Source organism: Cervus elaphus, chromosome 5, assembly GCF_910594005.1.
Source record: "Cervus elaphus chromosome 5, mCerEla1.1, whole genome shotgun sequence".
Classification (NCBI taxonomy): Eukaryota; Metazoa; Chordata; class Mammalia; order Artiodactyla; family Cervidae; genus Cervus; species Cervus elaphus.
In genome coordinates, this window is record NC_057819.1 from 114669233 (window position 1) to 114691768 (window position 22536).

General features: G+C 42.5%; 1 protein-coding gene across 4 annotated transcripts in view; it reads right to left on the minus strand.

The window, feature by feature from the left end:
* Positions 1-22536, minus strand: part of STAT3 (signal transducer and activator of transcription 3) — a 71307-nt gene that overhangs the window by 18912 nt on the left and 29859 nt on the right. For all 4 annotated transcript variants that reach the window (XM_043904637.1, XM_043904640.1, XM_043904638.1 and 1 more), the window contains exons 2-8: positions 12899-13049; positions 10706-10850; positions 9984-10082; positions 1250-1345; positions 997-1078; positions 706-800; positions 379-530 (exon numbers count right to left, since the gene is read on the minus strand). In XM_043904637.1, the coding sequence (XP_043760572.1) occupies positions 379-530; positions 706-800; positions 997-1078; positions 1250-1345; positions 9984-10082; positions 10706-10850; positions 12899-13026 (797 nt within the window). In that variant the 5' untranslated portion in view covers positions 13027-13049. The remainder of the gene's footprint in view (positions 1-378; positions 531-705; positions 801-996; positions 1079-1249; positions 1346-9983; positions 10083-10705; positions 10851-12898; positions 13050-22536) is intronic.

Consider the following 22536-nt stretch of genomic DNA (forward strand, 5'->3'; position numbering starts at 1 on the left):
TAAAACAATTAAACCAAAAACTTTAAATTAGCAAAATATATTTAAAATATAGCCAACAGGAATACATTATCATTTTAAAAATTGTCCAAATAAAGTAAAATGCTTTAACCCTTAGACTAAATTTGAGTATGTTGAAATCCCACCTCTGAAATACAGTATGTGCACGCTAAGTCGCTTCAGTTGTATCTGACTCTGTATGATCCTATGGACTGTAGCCTGCCAGGCTGCTCTGTCTATGGGATTCTCCAGGCAACAATGCTGGAGTGGGCTGCCATGCCCTTCTCTACTGAAATACAGTAGCAACTCTTTATGCTGCTCTGACCATGATTTAGCACAGCTCTCTGAAAAGAAAGGGGGAACGTCTCTTCTCTATCATACCAGTTTTCTAGCCGATCTAAGCAGATGTTAGGAGGGCCTCCAATGCAAGCAATCTGTTGTCGCCTCTTCCAGTCAGCCAATTCTTCATCCGTGAGAGTTTTCTGCACATACTCCATCGCTGACAAAAGCCCCGCCAGCTCACTCACGATGCTCTGGTTGGAAACAAAAAAACAAAGTCAGAAAACATTCCCCCAGACCGTCTCTAACCACAGTCTTTGGTCAATTCCAGAGAAGGAACTGATTAGGAAACAGGCAAGTTCTTCCCGGAGATGCCCAATTCCCGAAGGTGAGTGAGCCAGGCAGGGGGAGGGGGTCCACTGCTCTTACGCGCCGCATCTGGTCCAGGGCAGTAAGCATCTGTTCCAGCTGCTGCATCTTCTGCCTGGTCACCGACTGGTTGTTTCCATTCAGATCTTGCATGTCTGAGAAGGAAGGAGAACCTCCGTGAACTGAGGGAATACGCTTAGCCTCAGTAACTGGGCTCCCTTAACCACCAGCAGCCCCTGAGCGCCCCTTCCCCTGAGTCTGAACACAGAGTCAAGATGAGCCAGCTCTGAGACTCCAGTAACACAAACTCACTTTACATGGGGGATTTTAATGTCTCTAATATGCACTTGCCTCCTTGACTCTTGAGGGTTTTATAGTTGAAATCGAAATCATCCTGGAGATTCTCTACCACTTTCATCTTCTGTTCTAGATCCTGTTTCAAACAAACCAACCACAAGAGAAGTAAAAAAAGGACTGCCCTCGGGAAAGAGAAAAGAAAGTTTCTGAGTAGGATTCAAATAAAGCCACAACCTCACAAAAGCTACACACGGGACCCACAGGACGCTTCCCCAAGAAAAGGCTTCCCGCCCAAGACTTGCTTCACCTGGACACGCTTGCGGACGTCCTGCAGGTGCTGCTCCAGCATCTGCTGCTTTTCTGTCACCACGGCGGCTGTGGGGTGGTTGGCCTGGCCCCCTTGCTGCCAAAACAGGGAGCACGTGCACATGAAAGCCGGAAATAGCGGGAGAAGAATATCCCTGTCTGGTCTCCATCTCCTCCGTGACCCTTCCTGCTTGGCCTGAGCTGCTGCCGCTGTGAGGAGAGGGGCGGTCCCACGGCACCCACTGCTCTCCAGGGGCTGTCAGTGCAGGCCAAGAAAGCTCTCACACTTTTCCTCATGCCCTTAGCTTTTTAATCTCGTGGTGGTTTAGTCGCTAAGTCGTGTCTGACTCTTCAGTGACGCCATGGACTGTAGTCTGCCAGGCTCCTCTGTCCATGGGATTTCCCAAGCAAGAAGACTGGAATGGGTTGCCATTTCCTTCTCCAGGGGATCTTCCTGACCCAGGGATTGAACCCACATCTCCTGCACTGGCAGGCAGATTCTTTACTGACTGAGCCACCAGGGATGCCATACTATAAACTCATTCTATGTACTGCACTCAGAGACCACATGTTAACCTAAGACACAGTCCCTACCTTCAAAAACTCATTCCAGGTTAAGGATGTATACATTTTTGTTTTTAATCAGGACAAACTCTGAAAGCAGATGCTGGATGCCTGTTTAAATGCACAGGGGGAGGGGGACTTCCCTGGCAGTCCAGTGGTTAAGTATACATACTTTCACCGCACGGGTGAGGGTTTGATCCCTGGTTGGGGAACTAAGATCTCAAAGGTCATGCAGTACAACCAAAAAAAAAAAAGCATGAAGGTTTTAACACATTTCCGTAGAATAATAAAATTCCCAATCAAGAGAGATCATCATGGGGGAGAAGGGAAGGTGATGGCTGGTGCCTCGAAAAGGTTGAATAGCACATGCAACTTACAAACAAGTTCTGTCAAAGTAAGAGGACATCAAAGACCATGTAAAAGCTGCAGTGACCAAGACAGTGTGGTGGAAAAGAATTGAGAGTCCAGTTTTCCAAACTAGAAATTTTCAGTTGTCTTTGACTTCACACTGAGCTGCCAGGTCTTCCTGGCTCTGTATTCTGTAATCTCTCCAATCCATCTCCAGTGCCACTGGCTCCATTCAAGCCCCAGCAGTTGATCCCTTTGCCTCTAGTCTCTCTCACTTCCAATCTGCTCTCCACACTGCTACCACAAGTCTCTAAAGCAGAGTGAAACACGCCACCGTTAGAGGGAACTATTCTCTCCTTTTCCTGGACCCTGTCCAAGCCCACAGAATATAAACTTCCCTTAGAAGTCCCAGGAAGGCGACCTCCACTCTTATATAACTCTCTTCACAGGAGTGACTCATTGAATCAGTGAGGTTGGGAGAAAGACTGCCCACACAGAGATCTTTGAAGACCCAGCCCTTAAGCTGGTGGCTCTCTCCTCCCACTCTTGCCTTCCCGGGGCACATCTAGGGCAGGAGCCAGGGCCTGGTTTCTAGAAGCAGTTCTAGAGGCCTATGTGTCTGAGTTCAGGGGGTATCACTCGCATGTGGTCTCTAAAGCTCCAAAAGGATGGCTGGGGCAGTGCTGTCCTGCAAACCCAGTCTCTCACCCCAAGACCTGACTCAGACAACAGGCCTCTACACAACAAGCACCTCCTGTACAGCACAGGGAACTATAATCAATATCTTATAATCACCTATCATGGAAAAGAATCTGGAGAAGAGACTGAGTTGCTCTGCTGTACATCTGAAACACTGTAGATCAACTATACTTCAATATAAATAAATAGTTTGGGATTAGCTGCTGTATTTACAATGGATGACCAACAGGGACCTTACGGTATAGCGCAAGGAACTCTGTTCAATATTATGTAATAGCTTAAATGGGAAAAGACTTGAAAAAGAATAGATACATGTATGAAGTGCAAAGGCAAAAGTGTTAATTGCTCAGACATGTCCAACTCTTTGCCACCTCCTGGACTACAGCCCACCAGGTTCCTCTATCTCTGGAATTATCCAGGCAAGAATATTGGAGTGGGCAGCCATTCTCTTCTCTAGGGGAATCTTCCCAACCCAGGGATTGAACCCAGGTCTCCCGCACTACAGGCAGATTCTTTACCTTCTGAGCCACCTGAAAAGCCCCAGATATATATATACACATATAACTGAATCACTTTGCTGTACTTTGTTAATAATACTCTGATATAAAAATAAGTTTTTAAAAAAATTTAAAACACACAAATAAATAAAAATAAAACCCCTACAGTCATCCATCCAAGTCATGCTTTCCAGTCCTGTTTACCAACAATACAGCTGATTGTTTCATCTGCTGTCAACTTCCTGGTCTGTTTCTTTTCTTAGAAAATTTTTTTCTTCATATTTTGGCTGTGTCACATGGCATGTGGGATCTTCATTCCCTGACCAGAAGTTGAACCGGTGCCCCCTGCACTAGCAGCAAGGAGTCTTAACTACTGAATCACCAGGGAAGTCCTCCCAGATCTATTTCTAAACTGGCACTGCACTTAAAGAAGGAAAACGGATGTGATCAGTTATCACCCACAGAAACGGTGCCCCCCTGCTTCCAGCTATAAGCATCTCAGCCCAGCACAGACAGCTGTTTCACACAATCCAAGTAGAACTTAAACCCTCCCTCCCTGTGCTTCAGTCACCGCAAACTCCCCACCCTTCTCTGCAAACAGCAAGTTTCCACACTGACTCCCTGCAGCCTGTCTACTCAGCCTAACTGTGTGCGTGCATGCATGCGTGCTAAGCTGCTTCAGTCGTGTCCAACTCTTTGTGACCCTCTGGACTGTAGCCCACGAGGCTCCTCTGTCCATGGAATTCTCCAGGCAAAAATACTGGAGTGGGTTGCCATGCCCTCCTCCAGGGGCTTGTCCCGACCCAGGGATCGAACCTGAGTCTCTTATGTCTCCTGCATTGGCAGGCAGGTTCTTTACCACTAGCGCCACCTCACTCAGACTGGCACACCTGAACTCATTCACTTCCAAACTCAGTACAAATATTTTTGCTCCACTATGAAACCTTACTCAACTTCAACATCCTCCTTTACGTTCTTCTCACTCGACGTGTTTGTGCACCTATTACCCAATTAGACAGAGAGCCCTGGGAGACAAGGGACCACATCCCGCTAGTCTCCCAGGGCTTTACCCACAAAAGACAGGTGGGCATATGCCAGACCATGTCAACAGACGAAACAACAGTGAGACCTGGCTTGAGCTAGCTCTGTAGCATGGGGCTGCAAACTTTTTCTCTAAGGGCCATACAGTAAATTTTTTTGGCTTTGTCGGTTACGCAGTCTCTGTCATAAAATACGCAGCCCGGCCATGGTGGCATGAAAGCAGTTAGAGACGGTGCACAGGTGAACGTGTGTGGCTGAGTTCCAAAAACACTTCATTTGCAAAAATACACAGCATGGGGTGGGAGGGGGATTGGAAGGAGAGGATGGGATGAATGGAGAGAGCATCAGGGACACACACACACTATCATATATAAAATGGATAGCCCGTGGGAATTTGCTGTTATGACTCAGGGAACTCAAACCAGGGCTCGGTGACAACCTATAGGGCTGGGATGGAATGGGAGGTGGGAGGGAGGCTCACGAGGGAGGGAACATATATGTGTATCAATGGCTGATCCATGTTGATGTACGGCAGAAACCAAAACAATATTGTAATTAGCCTTCAATTTTAAACAAACAAACAACACAGCAGGCTGGATTTGGGCCCTGGGCATTGGTTGCCAGCCCCGATCAACACAACTGGGGACATCCTTGGGACACTTCCTGCTTTTCTAACTCCCATGGTAAGTTGGCGCCTCTATTCAAATTGGCTTAAGTTGATTATTTTTATCCTACAGAACAGTATGCAAACATAAAAGTTCTCCACAAACAGCAAACCCTAGTGATGCACAGACAAGTGCCATCTGCTAACCGCCCTTACTTCAGAGTCTTGAATGATGAGTATTACCCCCTCACCTGCATCTGAGCATACCAGCTTTCTACATAAAATTCTTTAGTGGAGGGCCCTCCCTGGTGGTACAGGGGTTAAGACTCTGTGCTTCCACTGCAGAGGGCATAGGTTGGATCCCGGGTTAGGGAACTAAGATCCTGCATGCTGTGTGGTGCAGCCAAAAAAAAAAAAAAGAAATTCTTTAGTGGGCCCCATTTTGAACAGACTTGATGATAACAATAGCAGCAGCAACAGAAAACAGTTAACATTTATCTTGCATGCATGTGTCAGGTCCTGTTCTATGCATTTTACATGTCGGAACTAATTTAATTCTATGAAGTCAGTACAATTATCTTCCCCAATGGAGGAGAAGAGAGCAAACAGTTTGCCTAAGGTTACACAGCATGTGGCGGAGCGCTGGGGTTCACATACAGGCAGCCTGGCCCCAAGTCCCTGTGGTAAAACTGCTCTTCTGGGGCCAAACTGGGGCATGACTAACTAGATTCTCACGATGTGGCCCTCTGACCGCCTTATCTTCCTTTAACCAGCCAGTTGCTGAACTTTCTACACTTCTCCCAAGAAAACACATGCTTCCGATTCCCTGTTTGAACATGATCTTCTTTCGGCCTATGGTGTGCTCTCTATACCATTTGCCTGATGCCCATCTGATAAGCCTTGAGTCTTGGCTCAAACATGACCTCTCCTTTCTCGATGCCTTCTCCGATTCTCTCAGTTAGACTTAGATGTTCTTTCTTCTTTGTTCCTGCTCTATTTTTGTCTTTTATTTTTAAATTATTAATTTGGCTGTGCCTGGCCTTAGTTGCCAGGTGGCGCTGGTGGTAAAGAACCTGCCTGCCAAAGCAGGAGATGTAAGAGACACAGGTTTGATCCCTGGGTCGGGAAGATTCCCTGGAGGGGAGGCACAGCAACCCACTCCAGTATTCTTGCCTGAGAATCTCATGGACAGAGGAGCCTGGTGGGCTACGTCCACGGGGTCACAAAGAATCAGACATGACTGAAGCGACTTGGCACGCCACATGGTCTTAGTTGCGGCATGCTGGATCTTTTTGTTGATGTACACGAACACCCAGTTGCAGTATGTGGGATCTAGTGCCTTGATCAGGGGTTGAACTCGGGCCCCCTGCATTGGGAGCTTAGAGTCTTAGCCACTGGACCACCAGGGAAGTCCCCGTTTTTCTCTTTGAAAAGAAAAAAAAAATATATTGCACACTCATGTTCACAGCAGCATCACTCACAATAGCCAAAAGGTAGAAGCTGCCCAAGTGTCCACTGACACTTGGATAAAGATGAATGGATAAACACAATGTGATATAACCACACAGTGAATAGCATTCATCCTTTGAAAGGAAGGGAATTCTGGATAAACATGCTACAACACGGAGAAGCCTTAACGATGTTATGCTAAGAGAAATAAACCAGCCAAAAAAGGCACACACTGTATGTTACCACTTAAATGAGGTACCTAAGACAGTCAAATTCACAGAGACGTCACCTTGCCAACAAAGGACTGTTTAGTCAAAGCTATGGTTATTCCAGTAGTCATGCAGGGATGTGAGAGTTGGACCATAAAGAAGGTTGAGTGCCAAAGGATTGATGTTTTTGAACTGTGGTGCTGGAGAAGACTCTTGAGAGCCCCTTGGATAGCAAGGAGATCAAACCAGTTAATCCTAAAGGAAGACAACCCTGAATTGGAAGGACTGATGATGACGCTCCAATACTTTGGCTACCTGATGTGAAGAGCCAACTTGTTGGAAAAGACCTTGATGCTGGGAAAGACTGAAGGCAGGAGGAGAAGAGGGCAGCAGAGGATGAGACAGCTGGATGGTATCACCAACTCAATGGACATGAGTTTGAGCAAATTCCGGGAGACAGAGAAAGACCCAGAAGCCTGGCATGCTGCAGTCCATGGAGTCGTAAAGAGTCAGACACAACTTAGCAACTGGACAACAACAACAAAGAACGGTCAAATTCATAGAGACAGAAAGTAGAATGGTGATGCCGGGGGAATGAGAAGTTATTGTTTAATAGGTATAGAAATTTAATTTGCAAGATGAACAAATTTCTGGAGAAGTACACAATGTGATGCACTTAACACTAATGGAACTGTATATTTAAAAAGGGTTAAAAAGGTACATTTCATTGTGTGTATGCTACCACAGTTTTTTTTAAAGAAGGGAAAAAGAAAAAAAAAATTCCCCAATTAGAGGTTATTAAAGAAAACACCTCGGGAATTTCCTGGTAGTCCAGTGGTTAGGACTCTGTGCTTTCTCTGCAGAAGGTGTAGGTTCAATCCCTGGTTGAGGAAATAAAATCCCACAGGCAGCGTGGCCAAAAAAAAACCAACCAATCAGCCAAATAAACAAAAAAACCCTCAGGGAAAAGAAGAAAGTCTCCTATAACCAACAATATCAATGCTTTGGTACATATCTTTTTGGGGCTTCCCAGGTAGCTCAGTGGTAACGATTCTATCTGTCAATGGAGGAGAGGCGGGTTTGTTCCCTGGGTCAGGATGATCTCCTAGAGAAAGAAATGGCAACACATTCCAGTTTTCTTGCCTAGGAAATAGCATGGACAGAGGAACCTGGTGGGGCTACAGTCCATGGGGTTATAAAAGAGTCGGACATGACTTAGCAACCAAACAATAATAACAAATGTATCCTTCCAGACATTTTTTCACACATATCAATAACATATGCATATCATATCATTTGTTTTTCCTGTTATGAAGCTGATCTTCCATTACATCTGCATGTAATGAAACATTATTGCTACTATTTATAAGAGAACTACTGATTCTTAAACTATTTACCTTGAACACAATCACTTTTCTGAACTCTTGTTAGTTCCAATAGTTGTGTTGTTTTGTCTCATTTAAAGTTTGTCTCTTACTTTCCAACATTTACACTCCCTTTTTCTGTCTTATTACATTGGCATTTGGCGTGATCTTTCAGAAAAATATCAGTGGCAAGAGGTACCCTCAATCTTGTAACTATTTTAACAATATTACTTTAGTGTTTCACCATTGTGTATCACATTTCTGACAAATTTTCTCTTTTTTTGTTAATTTCTTTACTTTTTAAAATCTAGAATTGACACTAAATTTTGTCATCTAACAAAAATACAATTTTTCTTCTTTAATTTACTAATTTAATGAATTACATTAACAGACTCCCAAAAAAAATCCTAACCATTTAAAATTTACATTCTTTCAGGTCTTGATGTTAGCATTATTTCAAGCTCATAAAATAAGCTTTATTTACACTGTAGTTTAGGTCTTGATATTAGCATTATTTCAATCTCATCTCTTTTTCCCCTGCACTTTGGAGGAGTTAAATGATAATGGAACAATTTGTACCACAAAAGTTTGTTAAAATTTCTAAACTATCTGGCCTATTAGCTTTTTTGTTGGGATACAGAGTGTAATTTCTTTAAGTCTTTTTCAATATATTTTTATGGTTAAATCAAGATTTTTCACCTTTTTAAATATATTTTAATAATTTGTATATCTTTCATTAGCTTCCCAGGTGGTGCTAGTGGTAAAGAACCCACCTCCAATGAAGGAGGCATAGGAGAGAATTTGACCCCTGGGTCAGGATGATCCCCTGGAGTGGGGCATACCAACCGATGCTAGTACCTTTGCCTGGAAAATCCACTGCATTATAAAGTTGTTTGATTTTCTGTTTCCGACCACAACCTCCTCTAGAGCAGGGTGTCATAATAACTAGCACAGAGGAGGACACACATAGATATATAATAGATTAGATGATCTAGAGAGATGGATATGACTATCATATATCAATATGTGGTCCCTCAACGGGCCTGTAGGGTCATATAATCTCTATCCCCTAAGTTAACTGTATCTCTAGCTCTAGGGAGGTTATTCTCAAACTTAACCACAAAGAGAAATACATATGAACCTGAATGACTCAATTTCAAACCACCCCCAAGGTGGCTCTCAAGAATAGTACATTGTCATTCCTCCTGGTGCAAGTGTGAACTGTTACAGCATTTGGGGAAAGCAACCCAGAACTATCTATAAAATTTTATATATTTTACATACACACGCACATACCCCTTGATCTAACAATCCCATGCCTAGAAATCTGTAGAAGAGAAAATAGCATAAATATATTAAGATATATAGGGAGGCACTGTGCTAATGTTTTTAGTGGAGGAGAAAAAAAAAAAACAGAAGGAAATGAAGTCTATTGAAGGGACAATAATAAATTATAGCAAATATGTACTACAGAATATTACGCAGCAAATAAAGTGAGTTAGCTTTCAACTACTTGACTTAGAAGGATTTACATGATGTAATTAAACAAAAGAATGCAAGATGTGGAGAAGCAAACCAATTTAAATATAATGTGTGTGTGTGTGTTTTCTATAGTTTATAGGAGCCTAGAGACAGTTATGAAAGGATATATTCCAGACTATTAATGTTGGTTTTCCTGGGAAGAAAAAATGGACAGAGGAGCGAGTGACCTTTCAGCTCTTCTTAAAACTTTCTTCCTTGTAATTTTCTGTAATGTTTTATTACTTAAAGTCTTTCTTAAAAAGGAGAATGCATTCTATATGCTGAGAAAGTTATTATTTTTTTTTTTTGAGAAAGTTATTTTTACAGTACAAAACAAAACCCCCAAACACCCACTACTATGGAGGTCAAAAAGCAAGGGCATCTTCCTTCACACAAAGGAAGCACATGTCAACAGCGCTTGTTTCTTCCCAGGCCTCACCTGGGCTGCAGTGGCTGCAGTTTGGAGGAGGCGGGACTCTTCCCACAGGCAACGGGCCACAATTCGGGCAATCTCCATTGGCTTCTCAAGGTATCTGCTCTGTAAGTGGGGAGACAAAGAATGAAAAGCAGCAGCAGACTCAGGAGATGTGGACCGAACTTTGCTAACTTATTTTTAGTATATACGCTGCCGAAGCGAGCACCGAACTTTGCTAACTTAAAGCTAACTTCCTCGTAAACTAGGGAAAGTGTTAACATTTACTACATGGACCACAGAGCATCAGAGCCTGGCTACAGTCAGTAGGAGATGAAGTGACGAAAAGAAGAAGAAAGGCAGTCACGATGAGCAGTACTGCAGTGAGAGTAGGCTTGGTTGTCTGTCTTTGGACAGTGAGTTATCCTGGTCTTACAGAGGGGTGACTGACTTTGTCAAGGAGTATCCAATTATGGTGTCCAAGCCTTTGACACTGAAAAGTAAGAGAGCCATCTTCCTATTCATCTGAACTTGTAACTTGTTAACATGCTAATATAATTAACATAAAAAACACATTATTATTTCAATGAACCAACGAAGTAAATTTCAAGCAATAATACTCAAAGGGCTGGTAACTTCTCCTTGGATTTAAAGTACAAGATAGGTTATTAGTTAGCCTAGTGAGAAAAGAAACGTTTTCAGGAAAGAAAGCTAAAACCCTCCTCTGCAGGTTCAGTTTCTCATCACACCTGAAGGAACTGCTTGATTCTTCGCAAATTATGCTGATAGAGAACATTGGACTCTTGCAGGAAGCGGCTATACTGCTGGTCAATTTCTCCCAAGAGATTATGAAACACCAAAGTCGCATGTGATTCTTTGCTGGCCGCATATGCCCTAAAAAAAGGAAGATAAAGATAAAGAATGATTCTGAAACCTACACACACACACGCTCATGCATGCACAGGCACGCACTCGAAATCACCATCAAGAAGGAGGGAAAAACAAGGCAAACCTGATGCTTTAACCCACTCACCATTTTAGATGCATCTTACTCAGCAATCATAAATGTCACTGATTTTAAAATTACCAGCAATTATTTTGGATACTATTAGCGACTGTCATCGGAGAAGCCAATGGCACCCCACTCCATTCCAGTACTCTTGCCTGGAAAATCCCATGGATGGAGGAGCCTGGTAGGCTGCATGCAGTCCATGGGGTTGCGAAGAGTTGGACACGACTGAGCGATTTCACTTTCACTTTTCACTTTTATGCATTGGAGAAGGAAATGGCAATCCACTCCAGTGTTCTTGCCTGGAGAATCCCAGGGACAGTGGAGCGTGGTGGGCTGCCGTTTATGGGGTCGCACAGAGTTGGGACACGACTGAAGTGACTTAGCAGCAGCAACTGTCATAATTCTATATTTACCAAATTTTGAATGATCAGATATGCTGTTTTCCTTTAAATTCTCAGTCAACTCTATGGTCAGATTTCCAGTACAAATAACCAATACCAGGTTCAGTTCAGTTCAGTTCAGTCGCTCAGTCATGCCCGACTCTGCAACCCCATGAACCGCAGCACGCCAGGCCTCCCTGTCCATCACCAACTCCCGGAGTCCACCCAAACCCATGTCTATCGAGTCGATGATGCCATCCAACCATCCATCTTTCAGGTTAGGATGGCCTATTTCCAACATCTCTGAATCACTTCCCTGTTTCCTCACCAAATTCTGGGAAAACTAGGTCAGGGGCCTGAATTAAACCAAAATTAAAAGCTGGATCTGAATACATTAAAGTGAAGGAAAGAGTTGCTGGGATTCTATACCATTATCTCCTCCACGACCAAGTGTTAGTCTCTCAGTCGTGTCCAACTTTTGTGATCCCATGGACTGTAGCCTGACAGACTCCTCTGTCCATGGAATTCTCCAGGCTAGAATACTGGAGTGGGTTGCCATTTCCTTCTCCAGGGGATCTTCCTGACCCAGGGTTACAAACCCAGGTCTCCTGCATTGCAGTTGGTTTCTTTACCATCTAAGCCACCAGGGAATCCCTATCTCCTCTATGAATGAGTCTGTTTCTCTGACTCTGTATCTCTTTTCTTTAATGAAAAGGAATCAGAAGTACAAACCCAAACCTTTTTTAATCCATGACAAAATTATCATTCAGATTAAAAAAAAAACAAAAACACATCTGCAGCATGTCCCTGAAGCATCAGAATATGCAGAGAATCTCATCAAGCAAATGAAATTAAAATGGGCTTCCCTGGTGGCTCAGATGGTAGAGAATCTGCCTGGAATGTGGGAGGCTTGAGTTCAACCCCTGGGTCGGGAAGATTCCCTAGAGAAGGGAATGGCAACCCACTCCAGTATTCTTGCCTGGAGAATCCCATGGACAGATGAGCCTGGCGGGCTACAGCCCATGTGGTCACAGAGTCAGACACGACTGAGCCAGTAACACTTTTTACTTTCAATTTCAAAACATCTTGCGAAGAACTGACTCATTAGAAAAGACCCTGATGCTGGGAAAGATTGAAGGCAGAAAGGGAAGAAAGAAAGGACAAGAGATGATGAGATGGTTGGATGGCATCACCAACTCAATGGACATGAGTCTGAGTAAACTCTGGGGCGTTGGCGATGGACAGGGAGGCCTGGGGTGCTGTAGTCCATGGGGTCGCAGACAGTCGGACACGACTGAGCGACTGAACTGAAGTGAACCGCTAAGCAGGATGTTTCAATGTGCCAAAAGACAGCTGTCCAGATGCCCTTCTAACGCAAAAGTGTTTTTCAGGACTAAAATGACCTCTACTTTCCAATCTCTTTTGCCCTGTCACCTGCAACTGTAAGCTTTAAGATGAAATAGTAAGCAAAGAGTTAAGTTAGAGCAGATCATGTCTCTTGACTCAAACTAAAACCTAGCAATTTGGGGAGTTTCTTGAGAAGGACTTACCAATCTTGACTCTCGATCCAAGGGGCCAGAAACTGCCGCAGCTCCATGGGGAAGCTGTCACTGTACAGCTGATGGAGCTGCTCCAAGTACCGTGTGTCCAGCTGCTGGAGCTGATTCCATTGGGCCATGCTGCTGGAATCAGGGGTCACAACTGCAAACCAAAGGTTCATATGGTCACTACCAGCCCCAGTAAGGGGAAACGATCTATCCAACATAGGGATCAGGTCTGTGATTAGGGATAAAAGGTGCTGTGGAAAGGCTCTCACTTGCTCCACTCGGTTTAGAACAATACATATGCATTCAAATCTCTATCCCTGGGGCCACATCACAGCTTCTTTCTTCTAAACCAAGATGACAATGTGGGCATGATGCCAAGTTCTAGAACCCATTACCTCCCAGAGGTATGTGAAGTTGAGAAACTACTTCACTTCCAGATTTCATTTCTTTCTCTTATTAAACAGAGATCATAATTCCCAGCTCTCTGGGCTCCTGAAATAATATTTCTAGAGCATCCAGCTGTGCTCAGCACACAATAGATGCTCAACAGATATGAGTTCCTTTCTTTCCACTTGGCACTCCTTTCAGGTGGACTTGGAGGTATGAATACAGTAAACCTGAACTAAGACCAAAACGTGGGATGTGGGTGTTCAGGGAGGACAGAGAGCTAATTCTAAGAATACGGATTTAGAAACTACCACACTGTTAATTAGTTATACTCCAATATAAAATAAAAAGTTAAAAAAGACTACAGGTTTAAACCTATAAGCAAGGATCTGCCTGGGATTCTCCCACTCAAAAAAGAGTAATTTTGTTTTTAAAATTTTTCAGACTGGGATGAGAAAGAAGAGAAGCTAAAGACAAGACATTCGAGTTGTCCCCAGGTTCATGAACACCCCAGAGAAATGTTCAAGAAGGAGAAGGCAAGCCAGTTAACCACCTTAAATCCTCTTTCTGAATAGCCTAGGTCATTGAAATAGCAATAGAGACAAAGTAATCTTAAGAACTGGGCTTCCCTGGTGGCTCAGACGGTAAAGAATCAGCCTGCAATGCAGGAGATCTGGGTTTGACCCGTGGATTGGGAAGATTCCCTGGAGAAGGGAACAGCTAGCCACTCCAGTATTCTTGCCCGGAGAATTCCAAGGACAGAGGAGCCTGATGGGCTACAGTCCATGGGGTTGCAAAGAGTTGGACATGACTGAGTGACTAACATAACAACAATCTTAAGAAGCTGTAAAGGATAACTACAAGCAGTAGCCAAAGACTAAGGTATGTATAGACCAGAGTATATTCACATGGTTCTCTGGGACAGTGAGAACATATACTGAGAGACAGAATATATACAAACACATATATAGAGTGTTTGATTTCTTAGAGAAGGCATGAAGAAGCACCTAATTACTAGTCCTTTCATAAAAAGAACTGGGCAGGACTTCACTAGTGGGCCAGTGGTTAACGGTCTGCCTGCCAATGCAGTGGACACGGGTTCAATCTCTGGTCTAGGAAGATTCCACATGCCGAGGAGCAACTCAAGCCGAACAAACCCAAATTACAGAATTCCAGAGAGTTGTGCTGCTGTTCTCCTCCCCTTTCTTGGGGGGTCAGACGCAGCAGACCCCCTTACTACTACAAAGATAATGTCAATGGATCAAGCTTCCAAGCATATATTCAGGAGAGCAGAGGCTGGCCCCACCCAGCAGTCTTTACATTGAACAAATAACTATCTAAGGCAGCATTATCCAATGAAATGTAATGCAAGCCACATCAGTTCAGTTCAGTTGCTCAGTCATGTTCAACTCTTTGCGACCCCATGAATCACAGCACGCCAGGCCTTCCTGTCCATCACCAACTCCCGGAGTCTACTCAAACACATGTCCATCGAGTCGATGATGACATCCAGCCATATCATCCTCTGTCATCCCCTTCTCCTCCCCTAATCCTTCCCAGCATTAGGGTCTTTTCCAATGAGTCAACTCTTTGCATCAGGTGGCCAAAGTACTGGAGTTTCAGCTTCAGCATCAGTCCTTCCAGTGAACACCCAGGACTGATCTCCTCTAGGATGGACCACATAGGTGATCTTAAATATTCTAGGGGCCATATTTTAAAAAGTAAAAAGAAACAGGTAAAATTAACTTTAAAAATACATGTTCTTTAACCTAAGACATCCAAAATGTTAGCACCTTAACGTGTGATCATACAAAAATTATTCATGAGATACATTATGTTCTTCTTTTCATACAAAGTTTTCTAAACCCAATGTGTACTTTACACTTACGCCACAGATCTGAGGTATTTCCCCCGCTCTAGTACCGAAGGCTTAAGTTCCACTGGTGAAAACTTCAGTAAAGCAAAGAAATGAGAATGTCAGAATGAGTTACTTGCCCCAACCAGGCTAATTCTTTTTAATAAATAAGCTAAATCTTCCAACAATGTTAGAGGGGAATAAGTTAATTTTTCTCTCTGCTTGGATTTAAAAAAAAAAAAAAAAAAACAATATCTGAGGCACATCTCAAACAGTTTCAGCTACCACTCGTTGGCAGTCTCCCCCACCTGCCACCCCCACCCCCCACCCAAGCATTGCTCACCCCCAAGACTAACCTGTCACAGTACCAGTGCAATGCTACCTGGGCAGTAGTACGTGTGTGCTAAACAGTGAGGAAGCGCATGCTACTACTGAAGCATTGTGACCATGCTGAAGTTTACTCTCAATAGGAAATCAAAGGCCTACAACCACTACGGACAACAGTGTGCAGGTTCCCTAAAAAATTAAAAACAGAACTATCATATGACCCAGTAATCTCACTCCTGGCCATATACCCGGAGAAAATCTTTACTTCAAAAAGATACACACACCCCAATGTTCACTGCTGCACTCTTTACAATAGCCAAGACATGGAAGCAACCTAAATGTCCATCAAGAGAGGAATGGATAAAGAAAATGTGGCATTTGTGTGTGATACGCGCACACACACACACAATGGAATACAACTCAGCCATAAAAAGGATGAAATAATGTCATTTGCAGCAACATGGAGGAACCTAGAGATTACCATACCAAGTGAAGTAAGTCAGACAGAAAAGACAACTATCATATGACATCACTCATGTGGAATTTACCTTTAAAACAATGATACAAATGAGCTTATTTACAAAACAGAAAGACTCACAGATTTCAAAAACAAACATATGGTTACCAAAGAGTAAATGTAGATGAGAAGGATAAATTAGAGTTTATGATTAACACACACACACTACTATGTATAAAACAGATAACCAACAAGGACCTACTGTATAGCAAAGGGAACTCTACTCAATATTCTGTAATAACCTGTATGGGAAAAGGATCTGAAAAAGAATGAATATATGTATATGTATAACTGAATCATTGATCTGAAACTAACACAAAGTTGTAAGTCAATTATAATCCAATAAAATTTTAAAAAGAAAAAAAAAAAACCGGCCATTAGAAATCAGCCATTAGAACCCTCTTACAATATTCACATTAGGACCAAGTTAAAGGCAAGCCTGCCTCCTAAGCTAAAAGCATCAGGACCTGCGTCGTGTTTCTCAGGACATGATTCACATAGAAATCTGTGTAATATGCAGACGACACCACCCTTATGGCAGAAAGTAAGAAGAACTAAAGAGCCTCTTGATGAAAGTCAAAGAGGAGAGTGAAAAAGTTGGCGTAAAGCTCAACATTCAGAAAACTAAGATCATGGCATCTGGTCCCATCACTTCATGGCAAATAGATGGGGAAACAGTGGAAACAGTGGCTGACTATTTCTTTGGGCTCCAAAATCACTGCACATGGTGACTGCAGCCATGAAATTATAAGAAGCTTACTCTTTGGAAGGAAAGTTATGACCAACCTAGTAGCATATTAAAAAGCAGAGACATTACTTTGTCAACAGAGGTCCATCTAGTCAAGGCTACGGTTTTTCCAGTAGTCATGTATGGATGTAAGAGTTGGACTACAAAGAAAGCTGAGCGCAGAAGAATTGATGCTTTTGAACTGTGGTGTTGGAGAAGACTCTTGAGATTCCCTTGGACTGCAAGGAGATCCAACCAGTCCATCCTAAAGGAGATCAGTCCTGGGTATTCATTGGAGGGACTGATGTTGAAGCTGAAACTCCAATATTTTGGCCACCTGATACGAAGAGATGACTCATTTGAAAAGACCCTGATGTTGGGAAAGATTGAAGGCAGGAGAAGAAGGGGACGACAGAGGATGAGATGGTTGGATGGCATCACCGACTCAATGGACATGAGTTTGGGTGGACTTTGGGAGTTGGTGATGGACAGGGAGGCCTGGTGTGCTGTGGTTCATGGTGTCGCCAAGAGTTGGACATGACTGAGAGACTGAACTGAACTGTGTAATATGCCAATTCATGCAGATTCTGTCTCATGTGAATGTACAAAACTGTAGATCTACATAATTCAATACAGTAGTCAGTAGCTGTATGTGGTTACTGAGCAATTGAAAATGTGGCTCATTTCAAACCAGATAGGCTGTAAAATACACACTGAATTTTGAAGACTCTGTACAAAAATAAAAGTAAAATATCTCATTAATATAGAAATGTTAATATTCTAGATATACTGGATTAAGTTTTACTATCTATCTTTTTTTTTTCTTTTTGGTTGCTCCACATGGCTTGCGGGATCTTAGTTCCCAGATCAAACCCAAGCTCCCTACCCTCTTACACTGTTGGTGGGAATGCAAACTAGTACAGCATCTATGGAGAACAGTGTGGAGATTTCTTAAAAAACTGGAAATAGAACTGCCATATGACCCAGCAATACCACTTCTGGGCATAAACACAGAGGAAACCAGATCTGAAAGAGACATGTGCACCCCAATGTTCATCGCAGCAGTGTTTATAAAACCCAGGACATGGAAGCAACCTAGATGCCCATCAGCAGACGAATGGATAAGGAAGCTGTGGTACATATACACCATGGAATATTACTCAGCCGTTAAAAAGAATTCATTTGAATCAGTTCTAATGAGATGGATGAAACTGGAGCCCATTATACAGAGTGAAGTAAGCCAGAAAGATAAAGACCAATACAGTATACTAACACATATATATGGAATTTAGAAAGAGGGTAACGATAACCCTTTATGCAAACAGAAAAAGAGACACAGATGTACAGAACAGACTTTTGGACTCTGTGGGAGAAGGCGAGGATGGGATGTTTCGAGAGAACAGCATCAAAACATGTATATTATCAAGGGTGAAACAGATCACCAGCCCAGGTTGGATGCATGAGACAAGTGCTCGGGGCTGGTGCACTGGGAAGACCCAGAGGGATCAGGTGGAGAGGGAGGTGGGAGGGAGGATCGGGATGGGGAATACATGTAAATCCATGGATGATTCATGTCAATGTATGACAAAAACCACTACAATATTGTAAAGTAATTAGCCTCCAACTAATAAAAATAAATGGAAAACAAGCAAACAAACAAACCAAAGCTCCCTGCAGTGAAAGCGCTGAGTCCTAACCATGGGACCACCAGGGAAGTCCCTAAGTAAAATACACCATTAAGATGAATTTTATCTATTTCTTCTTACTTCTTTTTTTTTTTTCTTCTTCTTACTTCTTTTACTGTGGCTACTAGAAATTTTAACACTACATATGTGACTTGTATTTTATTTTTGCTGGACACTACAAATTATGTAGCAGATTATGTAATCCAAAAGCTGTGGTTCTAATAAAGTACTTAAAGAAACAGACACCTTTTCATAATAAACTCCCGTGTTATAAGTTAATTAAAACACAGACTAACTGCTGATCATGGATACAAATACAGAGCCATTACAGTCTGATCCTTGAAGGTCCAAATTAAAACTATGAAGCAGCATCCCACTATCCCTGCTCACTTCTGGATTAACCATGGAGTCATGGGCTTCCCTGGTGGCTCTGACAATAAAGAATCTGCCTGCAGTGCAGGAGACTGGGGTTTGATCCCTGAGTCAGGAAGATCCCCTGAGGAAGGGAATGGCTACCCACTCCAATATTCTTGCCTGGAGAATTCCATGGACAGAGGAAGGAGACTGGCGAGTTACAGTCCATGGGGTCACAAAGAGTCAGAGGTAACTAACAGTTTCACTTTTTCACTTTCATGCCAAATAGAATAGTTGCATTTTCAAACTCTTACACCATTAAAAAATTACAAATTGTTGAAAGTTTGCCGATTCATTTCTAACTGATTACTCAGAGGGTTTTTGTTGCTGCTGTTGTTTGGGTTTTAGTTAGTGCTCAGTTCAGCTCAGTTCAATTGCTCAGTCATGTCCGACTCTTTGCGACCCCACAGACCACAGCCAGGCCTCCCTGTCCATCACCAACTCCCGGAGTTTATCCAAACTCATGTCTATTGAGTCAGCGATGCCATCCAACCATCTCATCCTCTGTTGTCCCCTTCTCCTGCCTTCAATCTTTCCCAGCATCAGGGTTTTTTCAAATGTGTCAGCTCTTTGCATCAGGTGGCCAAAGTACTGGAGTTTCAGCTTCAACATCAGTCCCTCCAATGAATACCCAGGACTGATCTCCTTTAGGATGGACTGGTTGGATTTCCTTGTGGTCCAAGGGACTCTCAAGAGTCTTCTCCAACATCACAGTTCAAAAGCATCAATTCACTGGCGCTCAGCTTTCTTTGTAGTCCAACTCTCACATCCATACATGACTACTGGAAAAACCATAGCCTTGACTAGACGGACCTTTGTTGGCAAAGTAATGTCTCTGCTTTTAATATGCTATCTAGGTTGGTCATAACTTTCCTTCCAAGGAGCAAGCGTCTTTTAATTTCATGGCTGCAGTCACCATCTGCAGTGATTTTAGTTAGTGCTAGTTAGTACAATAATTGGGCTATTTCTTAAACCAGACACGAGCTAACAATATTTCATTTTCCATAAAATTAAAAGACCAAAAATGACTAATGTTATGTTCTATGTCTCAGTCTAATCACTGTAGGTAATACTGTATTAGCTCTCTTATATTAAAAAAAAAAAAATCATTCTAAATGAAAGCCAAAGAACAGGTAGTATTTTCCAGAACATGGGCAAAGGGTCAAACAGTGATTTCCTTACCAGCTGCTTAGCTAACCATATTTAACTAACAGGAGCCATAGGCCAACAGTTCTTCATAAGAACTGTGGATCCTCAACAGATCATTAGCCGGGACTTTCCTGGCGGTTCAGTGGTTAAGAATCTGCCTTCTAATGCAGGGGACTTGGGTTTGAGCCCTGGGTCAACTGAGCCATGAGCTGCAACTAGAGAGAAGCCCACACACCTCAGGAAGATTCCCACGTGCTGTAACTAAGACCTGATGCAGCCAAAGAAATATTACATAAAGAGAGAGATCATTAGCCAAATTGTCTAGGAAAACCATTGCCAATTAGCTTTGTGGTAACTGTCTTAACTGCAAAAAAATTTTTTCAAGTCCACTTTATTTCACAATCTCAATTCTGGTTTATCATACTGCAAGCTAATCTGAAGGACTTCGCTAAATTCTAACTAAAGTATTTCTTATCTATGGAATGATTCTAATTCTAAATGTGACTTAAAAACCACTTTCACTGAACTCTGAATCAGAGAGAGAAATCTGTACAACAAAGTGAGTGCCCAGCACTACTCCGGGCAGAGGAGAGAAGGCAATTCATTCCATACAGTGGCTGGCTTAGGGCAATACATTCTCTTAATTCTCTTCAGGTGTGTTTAAAAAAAAAAAAAAAAAACCAAACATTTATTTATTTGGCTGCGCTGGGTCTCAGTTGTGGCACAAGGGATCTTTAGTTGCAGGGGCATGTGGGGTCTAGTTCCCTGGCCAGGAATCAAACCCAGGCCCCCCTGCACTGACAGCATTGAATCTTAGCCGTGGGACCACCAGGAAAGTCCGTCTCCAGGACTTTACTCTGTTTAAGGTTCACATATAGCAAATGTTAGCAGACAAAGGAAAGGTAAGTTTGATCCTGCTTTCTACAACTGAAGAGAAAAGAACAATAAAAATGAAACAGCAAGTCACCAAAGACTTTTTGGACTTTTCAGAACAGGAATTTCTCAGCCTCTTGGGGATAATTTACCAACAACAAGTCAAAAGGCAAACGACTATTGTCTAACGGGGAACTTATTACTGTAAAGATCGCTGAAAAGATTCATCCACTAAGTCACAGTTTTCATTTACGTACTTCAATCTATAGAAACCAAGGGATGTATTGAGAACCACAAGTCAAGACCACTTACAAAAGGCTTCATTACATCATTCCATAAAATATGTTTTTAAAATTAACACCTGTTCTTTGCATCCATGCACCAGTGGATTTACGACAAGGGGTGAGTGAGTCAGGGTGAAAGTGAGGAGCGGGAGGAAAACCAGGTGTCTACAAACGTCCAGAACAGAAAGAGATCTAAAGATAGTTTCTGTTCCATCTTGCAGTGCATCACAAGATTTTTCTTTGGGTGTTAGCCACACTCTGTATTAGAAATACCTACCTTTAAAACAACGTATTTATTCATACTTGTGTTTTATCTGTTGTCTACACTAAGCTCCCCTTTGCTGTCAGAAAAGGCCCAGTGACTAAGGCAACCCAAGTAAAAAGTAACATGTAAATTCTACTAAGGTCTACAGAAACCAGTCCTTTTGAGAAGACATTTTTACAAGACTATAAAAGTAATCATGTTGGGACTTTCCTGGCGGACCAGTAGTTAAGACTCTATATTTTCAATGCGGGCAGCATGGGTTCGACCTCTGACTGGGGAACTAAGATTCCACATTCTGCATGGTGTGGCCAAAAAAATAAAATAAAAATAAAATAATTCAAAATAAGTACACTTGGATAGTAAATATGTGATTTCACTGCTTACAAATCCAAACAGTTCCTTTATAAAGATTAAGACTAGATGTTTGGGGACTTCCCCAGTAGCACAGTGGATAAGAATCTGCCTGCCAATGCAGAAAACATGGGTTCGATCCCTGATTCGGGAAGATCCCATATGCTGCAGAGCAACGAAGCCTGTGTGTCCTAATTACCAAGCCTGCAGTCTACAGCCTGGGAACTGAAACTGCTGAGCCTGCGTGTTGCAACTACTGAAGCCCGTGAGCCCTAGAGCCCGTGCTCTGCAACGAGCAGTCCAAGCATCGCAACGAACAGTAGCCCCCACTTGCTGTAACCAGAGAAAGCCTGTGAGCAGCAACAAAGACCCAGCACAACCAAAAATAATAATTGATTTTTTTTAAAAAAGACTAGATATTTGCCTTCCCAATAAGATGTCTATACAGACACCCAGTTTTAGTTTCCTAAAAGGACAAAATATTAAACACTTGAGTGCCCAATCTGGACTAACCTCACTGTAATAATCAATTACAGTTAATAACAAAATATATTTGTTTTAAAGTCAGAAACCAACATGTCCTTGCAAAAAAAAAAAAAAATGGACATTGAGATATAAGAGAATTTGAATTATAGTTCCCTAGTAATGTGGGCAAAACTGACTATAAGAAAGAAGTACTAAATTACTGGGGAGTAGAGCTTGGAGAAGTGAGGGAAAGAACAGTTTTAATGACACTCTGAGGCACACAAAACCCCCCCAAATTCTACTATCCCTCATTCTTCCTATCCAACTTTATTTATTTTGGCT